At 36.7% G+C, this 22,712-nt stretch overlaps 3 protein-coding genes across 10 annotated transcripts; 2 read left to right on the forward strand and 1 right to left on the reverse strand.

Annotated features, from left to right (window-relative positions):
• Positions 1 to 1,187: 1,187 nt before the first annotated feature.
• Positions 1,188 to 10,306, forward strand: LOC121239998 (E3 ubiquitin-protein ligase BRE1-like 2). Its single transcript, XM_041137420.1, has 19 exons — positions 1,188 to 1,344; positions 3,157 to 3,318; positions 3,418 to 3,505; positions 3,660 to 3,890; positions 4,055 to 4,222; positions 4,424 to 4,617; positions 4,701 to 4,784; positions 4,900 to 5,019; positions 5,100 to 5,286; positions 5,372 to 5,532; positions 5,742 to 5,813; positions 6,559 to 6,635; positions 7,195 to 7,389; positions 8,402 to 8,474; positions 8,609 to 8,695; positions 8,835 to 8,972; positions 9,047 to 9,249; positions 9,543 to 9,705; positions 9,863 to 10,306. The coding sequence occupies exons 1-19, from the start codon at positions 1,237 to 1,239 to the stop codon at positions 9,992 to 9,994; spliced, it is 2,643 nt and encodes an 880-aa protein (XP_040993354.1). The 5' UTR covers positions 1,188 to 1,236; the 3' UTR covers positions 9,995 to 10,306.
• Positions 10,307 to 11,495: 1,189 nt separating this feature from the next.
• LOC121240000 lies at positions 11,496 to 14,002 on the forward strand. Its single transcript, XM_041137430.1, has 4 exons — positions 11,496 to 11,856; positions 11,999 to 12,082; positions 13,380 to 13,552; positions 13,694 to 14,002. Exons 1-4 carry the CDS (start codon positions 11,556 to 11,558, stop codon positions 13,886 to 13,888), a joined length of 753 nt encoding a protein of 250 aa, XP_040993364.1. The 5' UTR covers positions 11,496 to 11,555; the 3' UTR covers positions 13,889 to 14,002.
• A 639-nt stretch (positions 14,003 to 14,641) lies between these two features.
• Positions 14,642 to 22,138, reverse strand: LOC121239999 (atrophin-1). Of its 8 annotated transcripts, none has more exons than XM_041137424.1 (12): positions 21,989 to 22,138; positions 21,795 to 21,857; positions 20,429 to 20,530; positions 19,825 to 20,145; positions 19,355 to 19,480; positions 19,199 to 19,238; positions 19,005 to 19,087; positions 17,664 to 17,741; positions 17,522 to 17,575; positions 17,171 to 17,305; positions 16,085 to 16,652; positions 14,642 to 16,039 (listed from the first exon to the last, which is right to left on the reverse strand). In XM_041137424.1, exons 4-12 carry the CDS (start codon positions 20,131 to 20,133, stop codon positions 14,952 to 14,954), a joined length of 2,481 nt encoding a protein of 826 aa, XP_040993358.1. In that variant the 5' UTR covers positions 20,134 to 20,145; positions 20,429 to 20,530; positions 21,795 to 21,857; positions 21,989 to 22,138; the 3' UTR covers positions 14,642 to 14,951. The 8 variants fall into 8 exon arrangements, with proteins under 8 accessions (XP_040993358.1, XP_040993357.1, XP_040993359.1 ...); XM_041137423.1 differs by having other exon boundaries at positions 20,398 to 20,530; XM_041137425.1 differs by lacking the exon at positions 20,429 to 20,530 and adding an exon at positions 21,073 to 21,185.
• Positions 22,139 to 22,712: the final 574 nt, after the last annotated feature.

Here is a 22,712-nt window from a genome sequence, read left to right on the forward strand (position 1 = left end):
ATTGCAAATTAATCACAATCAACCCTATATATATATATATATATACACACACACTAGCTAATAGAAAGTTACATAATTAATAATTATATATGTTAATTTGTATAATCTAATAAATTTGTGGGTCATGCATATATATATATATATATATTAGTTGTTTAATTCCTTTTTTAACAGTACTACTATATAGTATTTTCATTCATGTATTAATTATGCCAAATCTTCATATTCATTGCATATTAGAATCAACATAGTACGTATTTTATTAAATAAAGGAATCCAACTTCTCTCTCTCTCTGAAATTCCTCTTCCTTCTCTCTAAACACCCAAGAATCTCTCTTTCCTGCCTGGGGACTGCTCCATTCTCTATGTTTTCATCTCCCCCGGCCTCTTCTCAATGTTTATAGAGTTTTTTTTTTGTCTCTCTTGTTTTTTTCATATTTTTATCTCTATCAAAATCTAAAAATGTCTAATTTATAACTTTCTTGTACATGCATCACACTATCGAGTTCTTTATATGTGTTGATCTACGAGATTGATTAAGAAATGTTGTCGTCTGATCAACATGTGTGATTCACGCGCCATTCCGACTCTATGACTTTAGTGACTTCAAAATGCGTTTCATGCATCCCACTCTACTCCCCTTTGGCACAAGAAGCTCAACTCATGCATTGGGACAGTGGCGGTTGGGTGCTATAGACGATTTAATTTTTCCGTCTCTAGCTATATATCACACGATGTTCTTATTTTTTCCTGAATAAGAACATGCATGGGAATTAAGTGAAAGTGAAGTAAGTTTTCCTACAAAATGCAGATAAAATAGACACGACATGCACCCGTAATGTCTTTCTATCAATCATGCATGGTTTAAGGTCACAACTACGTACAATCCACTTATTTGATTAAAACGAATCATCTCTTAATTAGCTCAACCAAGAAATTACATGAGCTTGAAGCTATAATTCATTACTTTTATTTATTATCACCGAGCATTACATGAATCACTAATATAATTAGTATTCTATTTTTTAAACAGGTTATTTCACCATAAATCGACCCAAAATTGATAACAACAAATTTAAAAAGATTTTAATCGGCAAACAAAACGGTGCCGCTTGGGATAAATGCAGCCGCCATTGTTACGATGTCGTTTAGAGCAAGTTCTCCGTTGGTTTCTTTTTAGGTTCTGCAGAGCTCCAACTTTTCCGACTTAAAGGTGTCGTTCGTTACGGAGAGTGAATGGAGAACGAGGACTCCGATGAGCCCGAGAGGAAGCGGCATCATCTTAACTCAGTGTCTTCCGCCATGGCTCGGAACTCCACCACTTCGCCACCCAACGACAGAAGCGTAAGCCCTCATTTTATATTTAATTCTCTTGTTTCTACTGTTATTCTCCGTCTGGTCCCCGATAAATACGTGGGAAAATGACGCAACTCCTTTTTTTTTTCTAGTTTTGATTTTTTTCCTAATACTAGAAACCCGGGAATGAAAGATATATTTATGTGTATATTTATATATATAATATCAGTCGTGAACAAGAGGGTTATTTAGAACTCTGTTGTTCTTAATAATTTGCGCTATTGATTTTTGTTCAAGTTGGCAAAGAATTAGGTTGTTTTGGTTTTTTGTGAAGGTTTAGGAAAATAGAGTAAGGATTAAAATTTTGAAAACAAAATTGCCTTCGATTGGGTTATATGGGTTGATTGGAGCTATTTGGTTGCAATCAATCTGAACTCAGCGGGCTCCTGATTGAAGCAAACACAGAGTAGTGCTTCTTTTGGTAGCTCAGAACGTGTAGGGAAAGATACAAGTTTCATTTTCTTTTATAACTTGTACGTGATATTAGATCTCCAGGCATGAGAAAAATTGTTTTCATTCAATTTTTCTTAATTTCCTAGTAGGTTCTATAGGATGCAATTAAGATGAACTTGTGGTCCAGTTCATTACAGAGAATTGATCTGTGTTTGGTTGCTGGGAAGTGTAAGAAAAGAGAATAAATTGGAATTTTGTTGGGGCTTGAGGAAAGAGGTTTCACCATTTTTCTGGGGAAGATATATCCTTATCCAAAGTGAGATCAAAATATCTTTTGGGTGCATTTGAGCTGAAGTTGATTTATCCTTCACTTGGTTACTGGAAAGAGTTGGAAAAGACAAGGTCTTTTGTTGTTTGAGATGACTTTTGGGATCAGCTGGGTTGAGCTTATATTGTAGTAAGTCAAAACCTAAACATTGAATCCTCTTGGGTTGGCTCAAGTGGTAAGGGTCTTGGTCTTGATGGTATGCTCCCTCCAGGTCTAAGGTCCGAATCCTCTTGGGTGCAAACAATTTCTAGGGGCTATTGATCTGGGGGAATTTCCCCTTGATTTACTCGAGGTGCGGCAACTCCTTGCCAAGGGCCTGTGCACTCCCGGGATTCATCAGAACTTTGTTCTCAGACACTTGGTACCAATAAAAAAAGTCAATCAAAACATAAAAGCCAATCTCAGAAAATTTTTTATCACGTAATATTTATGTTATTTTCTAGGTGAAATTGGTCTTTATAGTGATTCTAGAGAAACTTCAAACTGATTAGACTTTTTGGAGTTATAGCGCATATGTGAGTAGCGCTTTCCCTTATATAGAGTCAGAGATTATGATATCAGAGCTACTCGAGCAATGTATATAACACGCGAGTCACAGATTGGGAGAAGGAATCTCATATAGAGGGGATAAGTTATAAAAGTAATTATGACTGCTAATTCCTACATTGGCTACTTACTAGGTGAAAAAAGGCTTTAAAAGGGATTTTAGGGAAGCTTCAAATTACTAGTCTTTTTTAGGTTATACCACATATGTGGCAAGTGCTTTCCCGGAGTCATTACAGAACCTTCTGAATCTGTGCACTCTATATGTGAAATATTTGTGAATCCATCCTATATAGTATTAATTAGTTTCTCAAGCAATCCACCATTAACAATCTTTTTGATACAGAATGAAGCATTTAGGCTGCTGAGTTTTAGCTTATGCCTTTTTGGTAGTTGGAATGTGAAATTTCTCTGTTTCTGTATTTCCACCTTTCTGTCACTTGTCTGTTTGATCTGGTCCTACAGAGAATGGTTTTGTCATCATCATAGTGACAGTTTCAGGGCAAATAACTAGAACATCATTTAATTTTGTGCAGGTTGATGCGACAGTTCTCCAGCACCAGAACCAGAAACTTCTTCAGCAGATAGATGTACAGAAACATGAGTTGCATGAGCTTGAGGCAAAAATTAAGGAATTAAAAGACAACCAATGTTCATATGATGATGTGTTAATTGTAGTGAACCAACTTTGGAATCAGGTTGATTCTTGATTATCATGTTTTTTTGTACACTCTCCTTCTCTACTCTATATGAATTTTGCAGTTCCCAATGAGATTTTTCATTATTTTGTTGTTCAGTTAGTTGATGACTTGATCCTTCTTGGGGTACGAGCTGGGGCAGGCCAGATTGCTTTAGAATTTCTGGACCATGCTGATCATTGTCGAGGTTTTTTTTTTTTTTCATTTTTATACTCCTTAATATATTCTTTTTCATTTTTATGCTCCTTAATATATTCTTTTTTTTTCCCTGTGTGATCACTTAATTGGACTGTAAGTTCTTCCATATCATATGAGATTGATTGGTTTGCGGTAAACTTTAGGTTCAGTTCCCTCATGTCCTGCAGAAGAAATATTTCTTTGTAGACTGCTAAAGAGAGATTCTATTGATGTTAATGGTAACAAAGAGATCATTAAATATGTTGAAGAAGCCCTTGCTCTGCGTCATTCATCTACTAGTGAGTTGTTGAAACTCCTGGAAGATACCATTAATGATCAAAGGGTGAAAACGGAAAGCATTGCTCGGACATTGCATGGAAAGCTATCGTCAGAAGGTCTGAATTTTTTTGTTTCTGTGAGGTCCAATTGTAAATTTATTATTCCTTTCTTTTTCTTATGGTTTGTTTGGCCCTCTTCTTTTGTGAAACTTTGCAGTAGCAGTTTTATTTTTCATGAAACTTGAACTGACTCTGTCATTATAACATGTTTGGGTTCTTAGATGCTATCATCCAATTGTCTAAGATTGACGATATGATGAAAGAGGAGGCTATTAAGCTGCGTGAAGCGATTGGTGTTCTCCACTTGAAGCATATAGAATACATCGAGAGGATTCAAACTTACATCAGCAGCCATTCCGCAGATGAAACTGAGATTAAGCGTCTTGCAGGTCCTTGAGATAGTTCTTTGTGAACCTATTTTTATAATGTCGAAAATATATACCATTATAGTGTAATTGTCAAGATCAGTTGACAGATAGAGATTCAAGAAGTATGATGGCAGATGGTTAGAATGACCCAAATTCTCCAATTGTGGTAGATAGAACCTCATGATTGTATATTGATTGCGTATCTGCTTTTTATGTCAAAAGGTGAGCTGGATGAGTGCATGACAGAACTTGAAGAGAGTAGAAGAAAATTAGTCAACCTCCAAATGCAAAAGGATGGAGCATCTTGGATACCTACTCCAACTCGTGGTACAGTCAATGGAAACTTGTCACCTGAAAAGCCTGCAGATAAGACAATGGGTTTGCGAGAATTAAAGGACTCCATTGAGGAAGCAAAGGTATTACAATGTAAAGGAGTCTCTTTTGCCATCTCTCTCTCTCTCTCTCTCTCTCTCTCTCTCACGTGCTATGCAAAATGTAGGTACTGGCTGAAGATCGTCTTTCTGAGCTTCAAGATGCTCAGGAAGAGAATCAAGTCTTGTCAAAACAGTTGCAAGATCTTCAGGTTTTTGAAATCGAGTTCTTTGTATTTCTGGGTTGATATTCATTTTACTCAGCGAGTCACTGTGTAACCAGCTTTGTTAAATACACGAATCTCATTTGATATCCAATTGTTACAGAATGAACTGAAAGATGAAAAATATGTGCGCACCTCTCGTTTATACTCTTTGAGAAATGATCAACTCCAACATTGGAATGCTGAAGTGGAGCGCTACAAAGTATTGACAGACTCTCTGCAGGTTGAGCTGTCTTGTGTTATGTGTTGCGCATGCTTTTTATGCTTTTCTATATGGGATCTTGTTTAAATTTATGCTTTCAGGCTGACAGGCCTCTCTTCATGAGAAGGGAGAAGGAGGTGATTGCAAAATTAGAATCCGCAAATGTTGTGAGGAATGCCGTTGATAATGCTGAATCTAGGATAGAAGAGCTAGAGCATCAGCTGCAGAAGTGTGTTATTGAAAAAAATGATCTTGAGATAAAAATGGAAGAAGCTCTGCAGGATGCAGGTCAAATTATGTACTCGTTTTTACTTTATTCTTATGGTGGTAGTTTAATGGTTCTTCAGGTTTGTAAAGGTATTGCCTGCTGCAGGTAGAAAGGACATTAAATCAGAGTTTCATGTAATGTCTTCGGCTTTGTCTAAAGAAATGGGAATGATGAAAGCTCAATTGAAGCGATGGAGGGAGACAGCTCATGAAGCACTGTCCTTGCGTGAGGAAGCACAATCTCTAAAAGCTCAGCTAAATAGGAAGGTTTTGTCTCATCTAACTATGTCGTTCCTTCTCTTATTAGACATATTCTCCTTATTTATGGAATTGCTAATTATAGTGAAGATTTTCCTTTTATTCATACTACATTTATGTTGTGATTACGTATAAAATGTATGTATATATCTATGTTGTGGTTTGTTCCTCTTATAGTAGACTCTTGAAATTTACCCATTCCTTTGTTTTTGATTTAGAACAATGAAAAGCAGAGCTTAGCAGACAAATGTGCTGAACAGATGGCAGGGATCAATTCTCTCAAGGAACTGGTAATATTATCAATTCTGGTGTTGATTGCATGCTTCATCACTCCTTGTGTATCAGGTGGACGAATTTCTCTCAATCATTTGAAAATGGGATTTTCTTTTGTTTGGTGGAATTAATATTTTTATATTTTGCTTTTTTACTTGTAAAAAAAATTGTTATATTTTGCTTTTATGTATCTTTCTGAGTATTGATCTTGTATTTTCCCCGAATTACATATAGTCTTTGAATTTCAGTCCCTGCTGTGTCTAACCAACCTCAATTTAATTTTCCAAGATTCAATTTGACTGAACTTTTGTCATATCTAACCTTCTAAAGTATGTCCTGCTCAGTCAAATGTATTTTTTGAATTATTATTATTTTTTGTTTCATAGTCTTTTTCTGTTTTACGTAGACATCATGGCTGATTCACTAATGAACTGTCTGCAAACGTCATCTGTCAATATTGTGGCTATAGGTCACAATTGACTTGCATGGTTGTGGAAACAAGATTACGTTCTGATAAGGATATTCTGTCAAAAAGAATTCTGAGAAAGAAAAACAATTTTGGTGCAATTTTGAGCAAATCATGAATATACTGGAAAATAAAACTAAAGAAAACACAATACAGTAGAACAGTAGAACAGAAAGAACAAAAATATTTTGAGATATTTGTTCTTAAGTTTGGCATCATCAGTGCCAATTTCTTTAAAATGATATGCTTTTTAATAGTGCTACTATTAGCAACCCTTAAAGATGAATATATTGCAGATTGAGCAGTTGCAGAAGGAAAAACTGGAACTGCAAATCTTCTTAGACATGTATGGACAGGAAAGTTATGAAAACAGGTAAATTGATATCGTAGAAATCATTTGATATGTATGCATTTTTGTTATGCTTGTTTCTTTACTCCCTGCGCTTGGAATGTTTATGTTGCTGTTAAGTTTTAAAGGATGATCATCTAGCAGTTTTGCTATTATAAAAGGAAGTCACAATTCTGAGGATCTGTAAAACCCTATGCATAAAGGTAATCTGTCTGGATATTGGTGGATTTTGTATCAATAAGCAGAATGCAAGCATAATATTGACTTCGTCGGTCGCTGCTGTTGTGTCATGAAATCAGTTCAATAGATAAAATTACATCTCATTAGGATGTAGAAACTCAGGATGATTACACATTTTGTATAGAAAAATTTATTGTCTGTATAGGAGGTTAGGATTTATGTGATTTTGACATACAGCTCATTTGGATGTAATGTAATGACAGATTGAGCTGTCTCTCAATGTTTTGGTGTTGATTTAATTTTGCAATTTTTCCTCATTCCACAATGTTTTTGCCTTCTATTCTGTGAGGTTGGTATATGCATCTCCTATACCTACATTTAACCTTTAGATTTTGAATTGCAGAGATTTGATGGAAATCAAAGAATCAGAACGCAGAGCTCACTCACAAGCTGAAGTCTTGAGAAATGCTTTAGATGAGCATAGTCTGGAGTTGAGAGTGAAAGCTGCCAATGAAGCTGAGGCTGCTTGTCAACAACGGCTTTCTGCTGCTGAAGCTGAAATAGCTGATTTGAGGGCTAAATTGGATGCTTCTGAGAGGTTTCTTTACTTGAATAGATTCTATTTTTAATTGTATGGACACTGGGTTTTTTTGGCTTTTTAATGGCTGTAGATTAGTTCAATTTTTTTAAAGTTTTTTTCCCCCTCCGTATGAGCTGGGATGGGGGTTGGTAAAAGGATCAGGGTTATGAGCAGTGTAAGGTAGTGGGTGCTGTCTTTTTTTTGTTTTTGTTTGTGGGGGGGGGGGGGGGGGGGGGGGGGGGGGGGGGGGGGGGGGGGGGGGGGGGGGGGGGGGGGGGGGGGGGGGGGGGGGGGGATGTTCGAGAACAAGAAAATTGTTTTAAGATCTTGCTGAGTTTTCATAGATTGTGTAGAACATTAGACAGCTAGTGCTATCTTTGTTGAGAAATACGGTTTTCTATTCTGTGTGAATTGATTTTCTGGAGATGTGTAGTTTGTGAAGTGATGCACTAGGATCTGTATTGTCCTTTTGGTTTTTTTTTTTTTTTTGTGTTGGTGTATTGTCTTTTCTGTTACAAGGTGAAGAAAATGCATTTTAGGGTGTTTAAGAAGATATTTGGCCTGGTTAAATATAATTGTCAATGATTTGGTTTTATCATAAATGGGCACGTGGAATGCTTCCAGAGAATATGTTGAGTTGTCAAGGTATGTTCATGACACAGTATGAGTGTGGCAACACAGTTTGGTTCGCTGTTTAAGCAAATCTTACACCCTGTCAAGGTCTTAATGAGAGGGATGATAGTTCCTATGCCTATTCCAATATATTGTTCGTAGAATGTGGCAGAGTTTGGTGTGTGAGAACAGGGTTCAATTATCTCTCTATTTTTTAGTTTGTAGTGTTTCGAACTTTGTTCAGTTGCAAAATAATGCTTCCATATAAGCTGCTATTGCTAGTTGCCTGCTAGTGCCATAATGACTATTGATACTACAGATTGATTATTCTTCATGATTGCAACTAGAGAAAAAATTAACCAACATTTAAAAAATCAGTGGACTATGCTTTTTCATTTTTTCCCCCTTTTATCTGCAGGGATGTTTTGGAGCTTACTGAAGCTATTCGAAGTAAAGATGGGGAGGCAGAAGCATACATATCCGAAATTGAGGTGTTCTAGGCATTTCTTTTTTACTTTTACAAATTAGCTGCAAATATTTTCCTTTAATATCTGACTGCATCTTCTATTTTTCTGCTTTGAATAGTTTTTTTTTTTTTCCCTCCTTGGCAATTTTTTTTCTGCAGACCATTGGTCAAGCATACGAAGATATGCAGACTCAGAACCAACATCTGTTGCAGCAGCTGACAGAGAGGGACGACTATAATATCAAGGTCTGTCTCGTCATCATCTACGTTGATGTTAGTTTTGTTACAATGTCTTTGTTTAATCACATCAGTTGCTTACTTCCGTGATTCAATTGACTACTGGGGGGCTGGTCATTCCTAATTGTTTCATGAATCTTTCATGCAGCTTGTTTCTGAGAGTGTAAAGACAAAGCAGGCACAGAGTGTTTTACTATCTGAGAAGCAGGCATTGGCAAAGCAACTTCAACAAATTAACGCGTCAGTAGAATCCTTAAAAATGAAAATTTCCTACAGTGAAGAGCAGGTAATGTTTTCTGGTACTCTAGAAAGTTTGTCACTTTTATCCTGTATCAACCTGAATTTCAATCAATCATGCAGATGGAGACTTGTCTGACAGAAGCCATCAAATCTACCCAAGAAGAGAGACATTTTGCAGTCAACCTGGAAATGGCCAAGTGGGAATTGGCTGAGGCTGAGAAGGAGTTAAAGTGGCTTAAATCTGCTGTTGCTTCCTCTGAGAAGGAATATGAACAAATTCAGCAGGATGGGGACGATCTCCAATTTGAATTGGAGAATGAAAGGTGCTGTTCTCTTCCCTCTAGAGTTGAGTTTATTTCAACTATAATGGTCTAATCTTGTACTTTCTATTCATCATACAACTTCCTCTATCAAAATTATCATCATACAGTTTTGACTTTTTTATGATGCCATTTGGGACCTACTGCTAAGAAGATGGTAGCTTTTCACTGATGTATCACGTGCAATACTGATCAGGAACCACTCAAATTGTCGGATTACTAGCTCTTTAAGTATCTATTAGTTGCAATGTTTCAAACCATATTTGCATCTAAGTATTTGGAATTGTGTTGAGCAGAAGCTCGAGGAAAAAGCTTGAAGAAGAGCTTAGGGAATTGAATATCAAAGTTGCTGATATGAGTTCTGAAACTGGAGAGGCTGCAATACAGAAACTCCAAGATGAAATCAAAAGCTGCAAGTCTATTCTTAAGTGTAGTGTGTGTTCCGATCGTCCAAAGGAGGTAACTTTGCCATATACATGCTCGTTTCCACCCTGCAATCCTTGTTTCCATTTCAAGCTAAATATATTGATTTGGCTTATCAGGCCTTGTGGATCCTTTTAGTTAATAATATATCAGTATTAGGTTGATAGATGTGGGTGTGATTTATATTTGACAGGTTGTAATCGTGAAGTGCTATCATCTTTTCTGCAATCCATGCATCCAAAAGAATCTAGAGATCCGCCATCGGAAATGTCCTGCATGTGGGAATGCGTTTGGTCAGAATGATGTTCGGTTTGTAAAGATATAAACATTTGACATATTGAATTAGTTGAATTAAACCCCTTGTCTTACCACTTTGTAGCCAATGGTTCCTTTTGTAATATACATTAGCCTCAAGCTTTTCTAGTTTTATCACCCAACAGAAAAAAGAAAAAAAAAATGTATTCAAATCGAGAAATAGAAAGGAAATACACACGGTCATTTCGATTGCACATTGAATTGGTATTTCTTTTCCATTTGGGGGACAGAAACTTATGTAAAGCTTGCAATTTTCGCAAAGTGTCATGTTGATGCAAACTGCTCCATGAACGCTTGCTATTGGGCAGTTTTCCCGTTGCCATTGTATAGAGTGTTTGTTGTTGTAGTATAGGTTACTTATCTTAGTGCTGTTGTGCCGTATGTTGATTGCTGTTGCTGGTTTTATATAAATGTGTATTAGCTGCCTCCTCTTTTCCTTCAAAAAAGAAAGGAAAAACAAAAAGGAAATGTACCATACTCGTGGATAAGATGACAATGACATGAAAATTATCCGCCAACAGATATCCATTCGTCCTTAGAATTATTGGAGACTGAGGGCTCCACGCATGCATGCATCCCCATCCCCATCCCCATGTGAGAATTTAGGAAATAAGTGTTCCATGCTCCCTTCCCCGTGGTTTTATCATTTCTGTTTAAGGAATGGATAGATCTCTTTCTATGGTACTTGTAACCAAAGATTGTCATATAAACTATTTATAAATTCGTTTAATCTGTGCTTATTGAGATATTCAACGCATCATTTTGATATGGAAGGATGAAGCATTAACATAAAAAGTATTTATGTATTTTATTTTTTAATGAAACCCACAAAAATAGCGCATTATATGCCTATTTGTAAGTAACGTAACTCTTAAATAAGTTTTTCTTTACTCAAACTTAGATTATTTAATTAAAAGTAATAGTTAAAATATTTATATTAAGAACTCTTGGTAATTAAAGTATTGAAGGGATGGAAATTGATTTTTACAGTATTAAGATGTGATAGTCTCGTTATGCTTTGTATATTTCATCTGAGCAATGCTTCATACAATTCTTATTTGGAGACTGCATTACAAGTCTAATTAATTTTATCTTTAAATTTTTTTAAAATTACAATAATATCTTTATCAAAATTATATATTTTTTCATTTAATGAAGGGCTTGTACATGCAGTCCTTATTTGAGAACTGCAAATAGAATTTCTTATTTCATCTATACTCGGACTTTTATCTATTTTATGCACAATAAAACTTTGTTGACCAATAAAAAAAAAATGTGATCCTATTATCTTTTTAAAAAAATAGGCAAATATAAAATTTACATAAAAAATTTATTTCTTAATAGTAGTCCGATTTTCTCAAATGGAGTGTGTGGGACTTAAATATCCTAAGTGTGTATCTTTTTTTTTTTTTGTTTTTGTTTTTGACAGGCTAAGTGTGTTAAACATTACTTATGCATCTTAATGAATAAAATCATAGAACGACGCCGTTCCTCTCTTCAGCTTCTCTTTCTGATAAGTGATGACCCAACTCATTCTCAGTAACAGAGTAGTGTAAGCTCAATCTAAAGAAATGCTTCTGTCTCTTCTCCACACCAACTTCGCATCTCCCTTTCCATCCAAATCCCACACCACTTTGCTGCCCAAGACCCTCTTTCCTCTCTTCCAAATTGAACCCGCCAAATCCCTCAAAACATTACTGTCTTTGGGCAAAAGATCACAACATAGCAGAACCCATACCTCCACGCTCACTACTAGTACTACTCATGCTTCTTTGCTTGAAGCTCCTGTTTTATGGGCTGGTAGGCTTTTTATTTTCTACGCCCTTTTGAAGGCTGGCCTTGCTGGATCTCAATCAAACCCACTTTTCTCAGGTCGGCTTTTTCTATTTCTGTAATAATGGGATTTATTTATTTTCTTTTCTGGGTTCTTTTGTGTAATATTCTTTTCTTATATTGGATTTTTGGTGTCTCTTACTCAAGTCTTTTTGCCTTGTTTTCTCGTTCCTTGATTTAGAGTTGGAAAGCGATGTTGGTGGTGATGGTGAATCTGGTGACTTGGGTTTCTCCAAGTGGTTGGAGAGCATTCGAGGGAAACCAGGTTTGTGGGTTTGGCAGTTCCTATATGTATAGTTATGTGTTTGCTCGCATTAATGAAAGTAATGTATTTTGCTACATCAACATGTTGTAATTTATAAGGAAAAAAATCGAAGCTGCTTGCCTTCAGGCCCCAACTGATAGTATATACCCACTTTTATTGAGCAATTAATAGGGGGATTAGTGAGAGAAATACCCAGATGAACAATTTCAGCTTTCTTTTTTATAACTAATATAATTTCAGCTTTCTTCATTTTCTGAAAATCTCTTATTCATATAGATATGTTGACATTTGAATGCACCTTTAACTTAGGCAAGGATCATAAGAATTAATACATAAGTATTTTGAAACCACAATCTTCCTATTTTCCCCTATGATATTGTAGCAGACTTACCAATAAAAACAAAATGATACTGTAGCGGACTTTGTTGAATATTATTATTTTCAGCCTATGGTTATTATTTGGCTTAAATTTTGAAGGTCATAAGCAGTGATTTCATGAGCAATTTGAAATGCTAGACGCTTGATAAAGTAATATGTCAAGATTCTAGACCAACCATATTATCGGGAGGGAAAATGGAGCATCTCGGAAATAATGGAAATTCTTAAAAATGTCATTTTGATTAAACCAAAAGTACCATGGTGGTGATGATAGTGATGATTCTCTATCTTCTGTGGTACGAGAAAAAGCAGATACGTGGATTGAATGAATTGGGAGAAATTTACTCATTTGGTGTTTCATCATAAAATAAAAAAGAAAAAAGAAAATAACCAATGAAATTAAAATATGGAGATGCTACCTTATTCAATTTAATTAACTAAAACTGAAGTCATGGCCTCAGTGTGCCTGGCACTTATAGAATGCACACCTGATTACTGAACCCTATAGTCGATTAAAAAATGGTGGTCCTGCAGAGCTAATATGTGGAATCCTTTTTTTTTTTTTTTAAAAAAAAAAAAAAAAGAAAGGTTAACGGGGGCATCGTGGAGTACTGGATAAAGAGGATAGCTGAACTGATACTGAAATAAAAAACTGGATGATTATGTATGGGATGCATTCTTAGGTTGACTGAGAATCGTAGGTGTTTCTAATTTCTACTGCATGCATGCATCTATTGTTATGAAGACCAATCCAATGCGATGCCAACATATATATTATACTAGCTTTCTTCTTTCGTCAAGTGCTTGGAGGGGGAAGTGGAGTGGGGCGGATGGGGTGGAGGGTCTCCAAAGGTTCTATTCAAAGCTCTATTATTTATTTAGTGTAAAGCTATTTCCTAATTCTTTTTCTCTTGAACAGTTGATGAAGCAGCTGATAGAAGGAAATTAGTAAGCAAATGGCATCCTACAACAAAGGGTACACTTAGAAGGAACTACAGAGTACCTTCTAAAACTGAGGGGCGCCGCCTACTTAAAGCTATTGCATCCCTATTATCCGATGATGATCACTTCAGGGATGCCACTTCTCACAAGGTATATCAAATTTCATGAACTAGGTCTATAATTAAACCCTTTCTTCCTTTTTCATTTTCTTTTCTATTGGCTCCAATGTATTTTTCATACTTAAAAAGGTAGTACCTGTAAGACTCTGATACAAATTTTGATTTTGATCAGGGCTGTCAAATTAGGAGGGAGAGTGCTCATGGAGAAAGTGTTTGTTGCAACAATGTGAGGGCTCTGTTTGATGAGCTCCCAACACCCCACGTAATTGTGGAAATCACTCCTTTTCCAGCTGGGCCTCTCACAAAAAAGGATTACACGAAAGCCGAGAAACTTGAGAGGGTACTCAAATCCGGACCATCTATCTGAGTAAATGACCCTTGCTTCACTTGTATGTAATCACTGTGAACATTGTGAACATTGTATATAGCGTAAAGACCATGCACTCTCTTTGATAATGCACTTTAAATCCGTACTTGGCTACCTTCAAGTCTCAATTTTCATAAACCATAGCATGTCATGGTGAGAAAAGAACTTGTGTTAATGTAAATTTGTGAAGTTCAAATAAGAACAAAGAAAATGGAAAAAAGGGTGAACGAGAAGAACAGCTACAAATGCTCCACAAATTTACGCTGCAATGTGTGAGAGGATCTATGATTGAACGTTGGATACGCAGACTATTTATCATTTGCAATTTATTATAAGAAAGCAGAAGCAAATAGTTCTCGACGAAACTGTAGAAGTTCCATTGCATCTACGAGCTACTATCACTCTGTAAATCCAAGTTTAGGGTGGGGAGTTGACTCATAACAGTAATGCCACGAACAAGTGGCTCTTCAACAATAGCAGTCCAAGGGAATTCAACTAAAAAATCCACCTCTGTTTAATGACCCTCAATAGCATGTGTTAATAAAAGCGAAGTGACAGATACCGCAAGAAATTAGCCCAACAGCATAATATGGAACTCAAATGCAAATAAAAGAAAATGGAAGCTCAAGGAATCAACTTGTAATGTATAATGCATTACGCCTCTTTGGTCTCAAGACTTCGCTCTTATAGCAGTTCGTATTCAATCACATTCAAAATCCAGCACAGGATAGTAACGCAAAATAACAGAAGAAATTTATCCAATGGAGTTGTTTCTCTAGTAAACAATTCAATTTAAACTTCATTCATAGTTCAGGGGAAGACAGACAATGACAAGAAAAGATGAAGATGCAAAGAAAACTGTTAAAAAATTACATGTTGCAACAAAGTCACTTTATACCAGAAATTTGATTACAAAGAGCAACATATCACTTCTATAGACGAAAATTTATACTCCATTTTGGGGACTTAACTACATCTCAAATGGTTAGCCAACAAGTGTTTCATTTCGAGTCCATCAAATCCTCGTGCTGCGTATTTATCCCGGTTTCTCACCTTTGCTGGGTCACCCCTCTGCCTTTGAGGTAGACACAGAAGTAGGTGAGAAAGGATCATAAATTTGCTGTCCTCCAGGATTAGAAACTGCCTTACTAGATGCAAAGGATAAAGTGTTGCTAAATTGCTGATTTGGAGAAAAGAGGATATCTGGCCTACTCATTCGAGCTGGATAATTTTGTTGAAGTTGAACAGGATTTGCCGGCCTGGGAACAATAGGACCAGAGAAACCAGGCCTTTGGGGAGCTGGACTGAAGTTCCTTAGGCCCATTTGTGGGAGTGGAGTCCTAGGTGAAACACTTGCATTTGGAATTGACGGATGTCTGGGTGGACCCATTGGTGTTCTGGCATAGGGAACAGGAGATACAGGAGCTTGAGGCTGGCCTACCAGATTGCTGAACGATGGCCTCTGAAAGACTTGACTGACTGGTTGAGGAATTAGTTTGGGCGCAGCCAACTGGAAAGATGATACCTGAGGTGCTGGAGGCTGCACCTGTGAAGTACTCTGAGTTGCAAGTTGGCTACTTAACGTGGCAACTGTTTGAGAGACTGGGTTCTGCGGCCCATGCGGTTGAAAAGTGAAATTACCAGAGCTTGGAGCTGTCACTGTTGGTGGTTTTATGACAGTGAAGTTTGGTGTACTCGGAGCAACAGAATTTGTTATTCCTGATTGCATGGGTAAAGGTGGTTGTGTGGACGATCCAGGTGAAGGAATCAGTGCTCCCAATCCCGGATTTACAGATGAATTAGGTGCAGGTACTGGTGCTGGTGTATGGTGTACAGAAGCTGAAAATGCAGCTGGATGTCTTACCTGAGATGGTGGATTTGACAAAAAATGTGGAGCTGCAATAGGATGGTTCACAGCAGCACCAGAAATCTGTGGCATGGATGGCCTAGATGAAAAGGTGATAGTTGAAACCAAACTGGCTGTTGATATATTTGAAGGAGCCATGGATGCAACACCTGGTTGTGGATTTTGAGGATGAGGCCTGTTGGGTTGAACCATCTGTGGAGCCATCTGCCCCATGTTGCTCAGACCTAGAGATGTTGAAACACTACCACCTCCAGGGGCTCCAGACCATACACTAGAACTCCCAGCAGGGATCTGGGGTTGGTCAAGTAGTGATCTGGGCAGAACACTAGACATAGGTTGAGAAAGTGAAGCCATTAATGGCCCTGTGATAGGGGCTGGCCTTGTTGGTAGGGTTTGGCTACCAGTAAATGGAAGTGGAGCTGAAACATTAGGCTGCTGTAAAGGACTTCTCAAGGGACCAATATGTCCTAAAGGACTTATTTGAGCCATGTAAGGATGCCATGGTACTTGTGTTTGTGGCTGTGGTCGGGGGAAAACTGGTTGGTTTTGGAGAATTGAACTGGGTCCAGCAGCTGGAGTTGGTCGAGGCCCAAACAAAGAAGGCATGTTTGAAGGATTCAAGGGAGATGACGATAAATGGACATGATTTCTGAAAATTGGAGATGAAGGATTTGTAGGGGGAATGAGACCAGAAGATTGGCCTGATGGAAACCATGGACTGGGGAATTGAAATTGACCCTGCAAGGGCGTTTGTGTAGATCCGGCCACTGGTTGTAGTACTCCCTGATCTAATGCAGCAGTACCAACATTGGAGGTGGCTGCATCCTGGCTTCGGGAGATATCTATATTATCCCCAGAAATGGAAGTAGAGATTGTGGAAACAGCTGTCAAATTCCCCTAAAATAAATGTAATGATAGTTAGCATTATGAATCATGTTAAAACAAAAGTCAGAACATAATAAGACATCAACAAAAGACTCTAGCCACACCATCCACTCAGCCATTATATGTTTCATTAAATGAAAATTAAAAATATAAGTAACTAAATTTGAAGTTATTAAATGTAGACTTGTCATTTAAGATTAATATTCCCTTAGTTTCCCTTACTTTTCTTATCGAGTTTTACTTTGGCATACCATATAAAAAGCTCTTCTCTCTACCCAAGAAAACTGTGAGGTTTTCCATTACTAACATAGAAACAAAGACAGTAAGGACACAGAAGATCAAAATGCTCATCAAATTTTGGAATTTTTTTTATAAGTAAGAATCAAATTTTATTGAATCATATAAAGAAGAGTAGCCCAAGTACATAGGCAGCAGACAAATAATTTAATTAAGCTATTCCGGAGCATCATGCAGGCATGCGACTAGTCTATTAAAATAATTTTTTATAATATTAAAATAATTAAACTCACTGATACTGAGGTGACCAGCAGTTCAATGATGGAAACAGCAGCATCAACTTTCTCAAATGTCTCGGCTGATATTTGAACACATAACTCTTCATAAGCACCATGGATTTCATTTCCATCAGATAGTTTGATTTCTCCCTGAAAGTGAATAATTTAAGGAATGCAAAAAACACAAGTCAACACCACTAAGCCTTAATTTTGTTACAATCTCACGCAAACTGTTCAAGGCAAATCTTCCTGGGGCAAGGATATTTAACCTGTCAGAGTACATAAAGATTTAATACGAGCAAGAAAGGACTGAAAGACCCATGTTTACATATGGCCATCACTTCTTTGTCATTATGAAAGAATTACCTTCTCTCCTGTCTCCGCTTTGGTACCATAAACTTGTATTTTAGCTCCAGTTTCCTGTATTGCATGTAGTAGACAAGAATAAGGTACATAAAAATTCACCAATAGTTAATCTTTGTACAAATGACTAAATGAAATTTCTTACTTTTTCTAATCGCTTTTGATTATCACCTCCAGGCCCAAATATGAGGCCAATAAAATTGAATCCAGGATGTTCTTTGACCTGCAGAGTCAATAAACCACATAGTAAGACATTAAAGACAGGCTTGTTTGGAAAAAGTTTCCATTCCAAAATTCTCATCTCATCTCCTTCCCAAACATCACTTAAACACAAATACTTTCAAACTAATCATTTCAACTTTTTCAAACTAATCATTACAACTTTTCCAAAATTTCAAACAAAAAATAAAAAACAATTCAACTTTTTCAAATCCCCAAACAAAAGTAATATTAAAAAACTATATTTTAACAATATTTTAACTTGATAATATTTTTTATTCAACCTTTTTCTCTCTCCTATCCCAAAACCTCATAAAACATTAACTCAAACTATCTCCCTACTATTCACAAATTATCTTACTACTATTCACAAAATTCTCATCTCATCTCACTTCCTAAGTTTGTCCAAATGTTATCTATTTATGGATAAGCAAGACTAAAGCTTATCATTGGTTAGACTTATAAAAAAAATGTCATCATTAGTGAGTAATACACCTTTTATCACACACACCCACACAGGGTAAGCTTTGAGCTTATATTGTAATGTAATTATGACGCATCTTAGATCAGTTAAAACTATTTTTGTTCAAACATCCAGAAAGACCTCCTTCTGATAAGGGTTTGAGTATTAAACAATCATTTGCTGCTCAAAGGATTGCCCTAGCTAGCTTAAGAAGTTTAAAAAATCCCCCAAGATCACCTTCAAATCAATTTTCTGGCAAAGTTCCATGCAGATCACAGAAATGAGCTTGGCACCTAAGATCGTTCCCTCATATAATCAAACCAAGAAAATGACCAATTCATCATGTTACTCAACTCTTTAGTTGTGATAAATGGGTACTTTCGTTTAAGCTGCCCTTGCACCACTGACCAAGCTTGAGATTGGCCCACACTTTAGAGACAATCCATTCCGTAATAATTGCAAAGATTTTGACCTCTTCCAAAGGCATCAAATATTCTCGCCCATAACAAGTTTAGCCAATAAACATTATTTTGAATACATTCTTTTGATACTGTTCATATTACAAGGAGTAAAGGCATGCATATCTTTTAAGTATTTCTCTACCTTGTAGTCTTTTTTAACCTTCTTCAGATTTTAAATTATTTGATGCCTATCATCACAATGTTGTATTCTGTATATTTTTCAACCATATTACTAGTAACCCATTAAGAGATTTTGAGTATAATTTTTCATCACTGCGGTTATAGCACACAAAAATGGGAGATTGAATGCCATGTGCAACGGAAGGTCAGAATCCACACTTACAGGGAGTGGAACACTTGACTCTTTCAACAAAGGTTTATAATCAGGTGGGGCCTTGTAACTTGGATTCAATTTTAATATTTCACCTGAGTCATAGAAAGACAAAATTAATGTGACAGAAGAAATAATAAAGAGAGAAAAGAAATTAAAGGAAAAGAAAAGAAAAGAGAGCAATCTGTTAAAAGGGTGAAATATACCTATTACTTCCCGCTTTTCAAGTTCCAATAGTTCTGACTTCTACATCCACAAATGCTAATCTCAGTGCTTAAACCTTGTTACTCAAGATAAAACATGAAATCCCCAAGAAATGAATAAGAAATAATTGAGGAACCCAAAATCAAACATGACTCTACCTTATCATTGTTGTGAGGACTTGGAGACCTGTGATCTGGATGCTCGGCTGCAATCGGTGAGCCTTCAGTGTCCCCAACCTCCAAAGATCCCAATTTCAGCTGTTGCATAATTTGATCCACTCGTGTCTGCTCAAAATTGTACCACACATGCAGTATTATCACTTAGTGAAACCTAGAAGGGAAGCTTCCATACAAGCCATTCACATGCAGTATATTCCTCCACAAAGTGGGGCTATAAATGCCTCTGGCCTATTCCAAATTTAAACTTTTCTCATCTAAACTGAAAGTTACTAGATGTCTTACATTTCCACAATCTTTTTTGGCAAGTTACGGGTCCACAATAGAAAATGAACAAGAAGAGGGGAAGATAGGTTAAGGTGAATAGTTTTGATAAATTTTGGTTAACGAAAACAGAAATCACATCAGTGGAAAGAGGACATAACATGACGCAAACAGAATCTTCAAAGTACCTGATAAGCTAAGGCTCTTCCCCTTTTAACAGCAGCATCCTGTGTCAGATCGGGGCCCCATTTTGTTTTCCTCTGCGTCAGGTTGGTACTTTCCTCATTAGACGCATCACCTCCTCCCAGCTTTTTCCCTCCTCGAATGATAGGAATTAATGAGCCTGACAATTTGTTTCTTGGAATAACAAATCCAGATTTTGCAGCGAACATAGAGACCTTTTGGCTACTGGTTGGTGGTGCAGATAATGTGCTCATTCCAGACATCTTAGAACTGTGAGGCTCAACAGCAGATGTCGTGTCGACCTTTGCACTCATCTTGTTCAGTTACTTCACACATACATGGCATATATGTAAAACATCAGTCACAAACAAAGATTTAGATCCTTTGAAACTTTTCATTTCAAGTCTGTCTGTCACAAAGAAAGATTTTAATCCTGTGAACATGTTTGTTAAAGTCTGGAGCTTAGCAAATTTTCTCAAAGCATAACATTGTATAACAGCAAGGAACTTCAAAACATAGTAATATAAAGAATATAATAAACACGCAAAGTGGAAGTAACTGGTGTATGAAAAGGGTACTTTTTGGAAAATAGAAGAATATCCCATCGACCTGGAGCCAGCTAGATAAAAGGCAATAATAGTACAGCCAGAGTGCCTAATCTGCCCGTGCGGATACACACGATCTAGAGAATTTTACTGAAGCTGATGAAGTCTGCATGATTCCAACCATAACTAAGGTCAGTGCTGGGAGAAGAAACAATGAATTTTCCAGCTACATCCACAGCATAAATGCTGTCCATCACATTGGTTCAAAATACTACAAAGCAACATGCTTAGTTCACTAATTAGTAATCATGCCACAACAGACCCACACCTTTTCTTTAAATTCACTGCAATAGGCCCTTGAAACCTATATCTAACATTCCATGTTTTCAAATCTCTAAGATTCTTACGCTAATTTGTTTACCTAATAACATTATTACTGGGAAATCGCAAGCATTCAGGGGAGTACTATAAATGGAAGATGTTTCCTATAAGTTCTATAAGTTCAGCTTCAGAAATACTTATAAAAAAAGGTTCAGCTTATGAAATTAAATTCACATTACGATAGGCATTCATTTTTAGTAGTAGACTAGTTTGTACAGCACCCAAACCAAGCACTTGCTGATTGCTTATAGATTGCAGATATATTGTGCCATGTTCCCCCAATCACTCAAGTATTTCAAACATCTATTGTTTTCAGTTATGATTTACCATTTCAAAATACATTATGCTCGACTCATTCACAAAGCTTGGACATGGAACTTCGCCAAGGCAGGCCCTTCAAACATACCCCCAATGAGTAAACCTGGGATACACAACCGCACCTGCCATAACCGTGTATCAACTAATCTAAGAGAATTCTTTGTACGAAATCAAACCCAGGATGTTCGAGTCTACAGTTCATCCCAAGCCGGCCCTTTGGCCACTAGGTTACGACAGGTAATTTGTTCACAAAGTTCGGTACCGGTAGATATCAATTGATTGAGTAAATATTTTCTTTTATGGACAATTGAATGAGTAAATCATCCGCCACATTTAAATCTTATATGAGGGAGGACCAAATTATCATCCAAATAAATTCCTCCCCCAGATAAGCCAATTACTCCAACTTTTCACAATTGTAACTCCAAAAAACCTAGCCATTTCTTTCTTTACTTATATTTCATATTGCCGTACTTTTCAAAATGTTTTTGATAGATGAAATGATACGGAAATAGAAACAGTATAAAAAGGACCAACTTAAATGAACATATAAAAATAGTCCCAATATAAATAACAGCATTATGTTAGACACTAGCCTTTGAAAATCTCTTTTTCCATATCCCTAAAACTGTTTCAGAAATGTTTTGGTTGATAAGAACAGCATGTAATACGAAAAAACAAAAATAAAACTCAATTTTCAAATCTTAAATACAATCAATCATTGAAGATACCATGAAACAAGTTGCCCCTCTAACTATGCCCAGTACCAATTTGCAGCTCAAAAACTTCAAATTCTGCACATGTATTTTCATTGGCTTTCTCAGCAACCAAACGGAAGTAAGATACAAAAATAAATAAACAAAATATATAGAGAACCATATCTGTGGCACAGAGAGAGAGAGAGAGAGAGAGAGAGAGAGAGTACCAGCAGAAGAGGGTGTATAGTCTCAGAATGGGGGTGAATGAAAGAGAAGAATAAAACGGCGCGTTTTGAGTGATATTCCGTCACTCCGATGCCTCCCTCTCTCTGAGCAAACGAAACGATATTACTTGAAGCATTGTTTTTCCGACACTACGAGGCTGGGCTGGGCCCTTCTTCATAGATTATTCTGTTTTATTTTCATTTTGGGCTAAAGGGTACCCATTGAACGTGGTGGGCAAAAATTGGCAACTTTGACTCCGACAGAGTCGAAAATTTTGGACTTCAGAATCCGAACTCCAACTCCGACTAATTTATTTTTTAAATAAAAAATTATAAAATGATTTCATTTTACATATGATAATGATCCACAGTGAAGTGCTATAGAACAAAACAACATTGTTCCATTTCAAGTGGAACAACATCATTTTAGTTTGGAACGGGGTCCAAAGCATGAGACCCCTCTTCTCCCCCTCGGCCCTCACTTTCCCGAAACTCTTCTCTCCTCTCTATTTTTCTAAGTTCTCTATGTGTTGTGAGTCGTGATGTCGTCGCCCTCCTAGCCTCATCGTGGAAAGTGCTCTTTGATGTGATATAAGCCATTCTCTTCTCTATGTACATCTCTATCGCCCTATTAAAGGCCTATTTTTATTTATTCACTCGATTTTAAATTTGCCTACATTTTCACGATTTTAAATCAAAATATTTTCACCAATCAATTTCTAACTCT

Source organism: Juglans microcarpa x Juglans regia, chromosome 7D (assembly GCF_004785595.1).
Source record: "Juglans microcarpa x Juglans regia isolate MS1-56 chromosome 7D, Jm3101_v1.0, whole genome shotgun sequence".
Lineage (NCBI taxonomy): Eukaryota > Viridiplantae > Streptophyta > Magnoliopsida > Fagales > Juglandaceae > Juglans > Juglans microcarpa x Juglans regia.

Excerpts from the sequence above, each read along its gene's own strand:
- LOC121239998 (XM_041137420.1), top strand. The coding sequence starts at position 1,237 with ATGGAGAACGAGGACTCCGATGAGCCCGAGAGGAAGCGGCATCATCTT. Across the intron at positions 8,696-8,834 it reads GGGACGACTATAATATCAAG|CTTGTTTCTGAGAGTGTAAA; the intron begins GTCTGTCTCGTC and ends TCTTTCATGCAG. Across the intron at positions 9,706-9,862 it reads GTTCCGATCGTCCAAAGGAG|GTTGTAATCGTGAAGTGCTA; the intron begins GTAACTTTGCCA and ends TATATTTGACAG.
- LOC121240000 (XM_041137430.1), top strand. The coding sequence starts at position 11,556 with ATGCTTCTGTCTCTTCTCCACACCAACTTCGCATCTCCCTTTCCATCC. Across the intron at positions 11,857-11,998 it reads ATCAAACCCACTTTTCTCAG|AGTTGGAAAGCGATGTTGGT; the intron begins GTCGGCTTTTTC and ends TCCTTGATTTAG. Across the intron at positions 13,553-13,693 it reads GGGATGCCACTTCTCACAAG|GGCTGTCAAATTAGGAGGGA; the intron begins GTATATCAAATT and ends GATTTTGATCAG.
- LOC121239999 (XM_041137426.1), bottom strand. The coding sequence starts at position 20,133 with ATGAGTGCAAAGGTCGACACGACATCTGCTGTTGAGCCTCACAGTTCT. Across the intron at positions 19,481-19,824 it reads GAAGAGCCTTAGCTTATCAG|ACACGAGTGGATCAAATTAT; the intron begins GTACTTTGAAGA and ends AATTTTGAGCAG. Across the intron at positions 17,742-19,004 it reads AGTCAAGTGTTCCACTCCCT|GTCAAAGAACATCCTGGATT; the intron begins GTAAGTGTGGAT and ends TTGACTCTGCAG.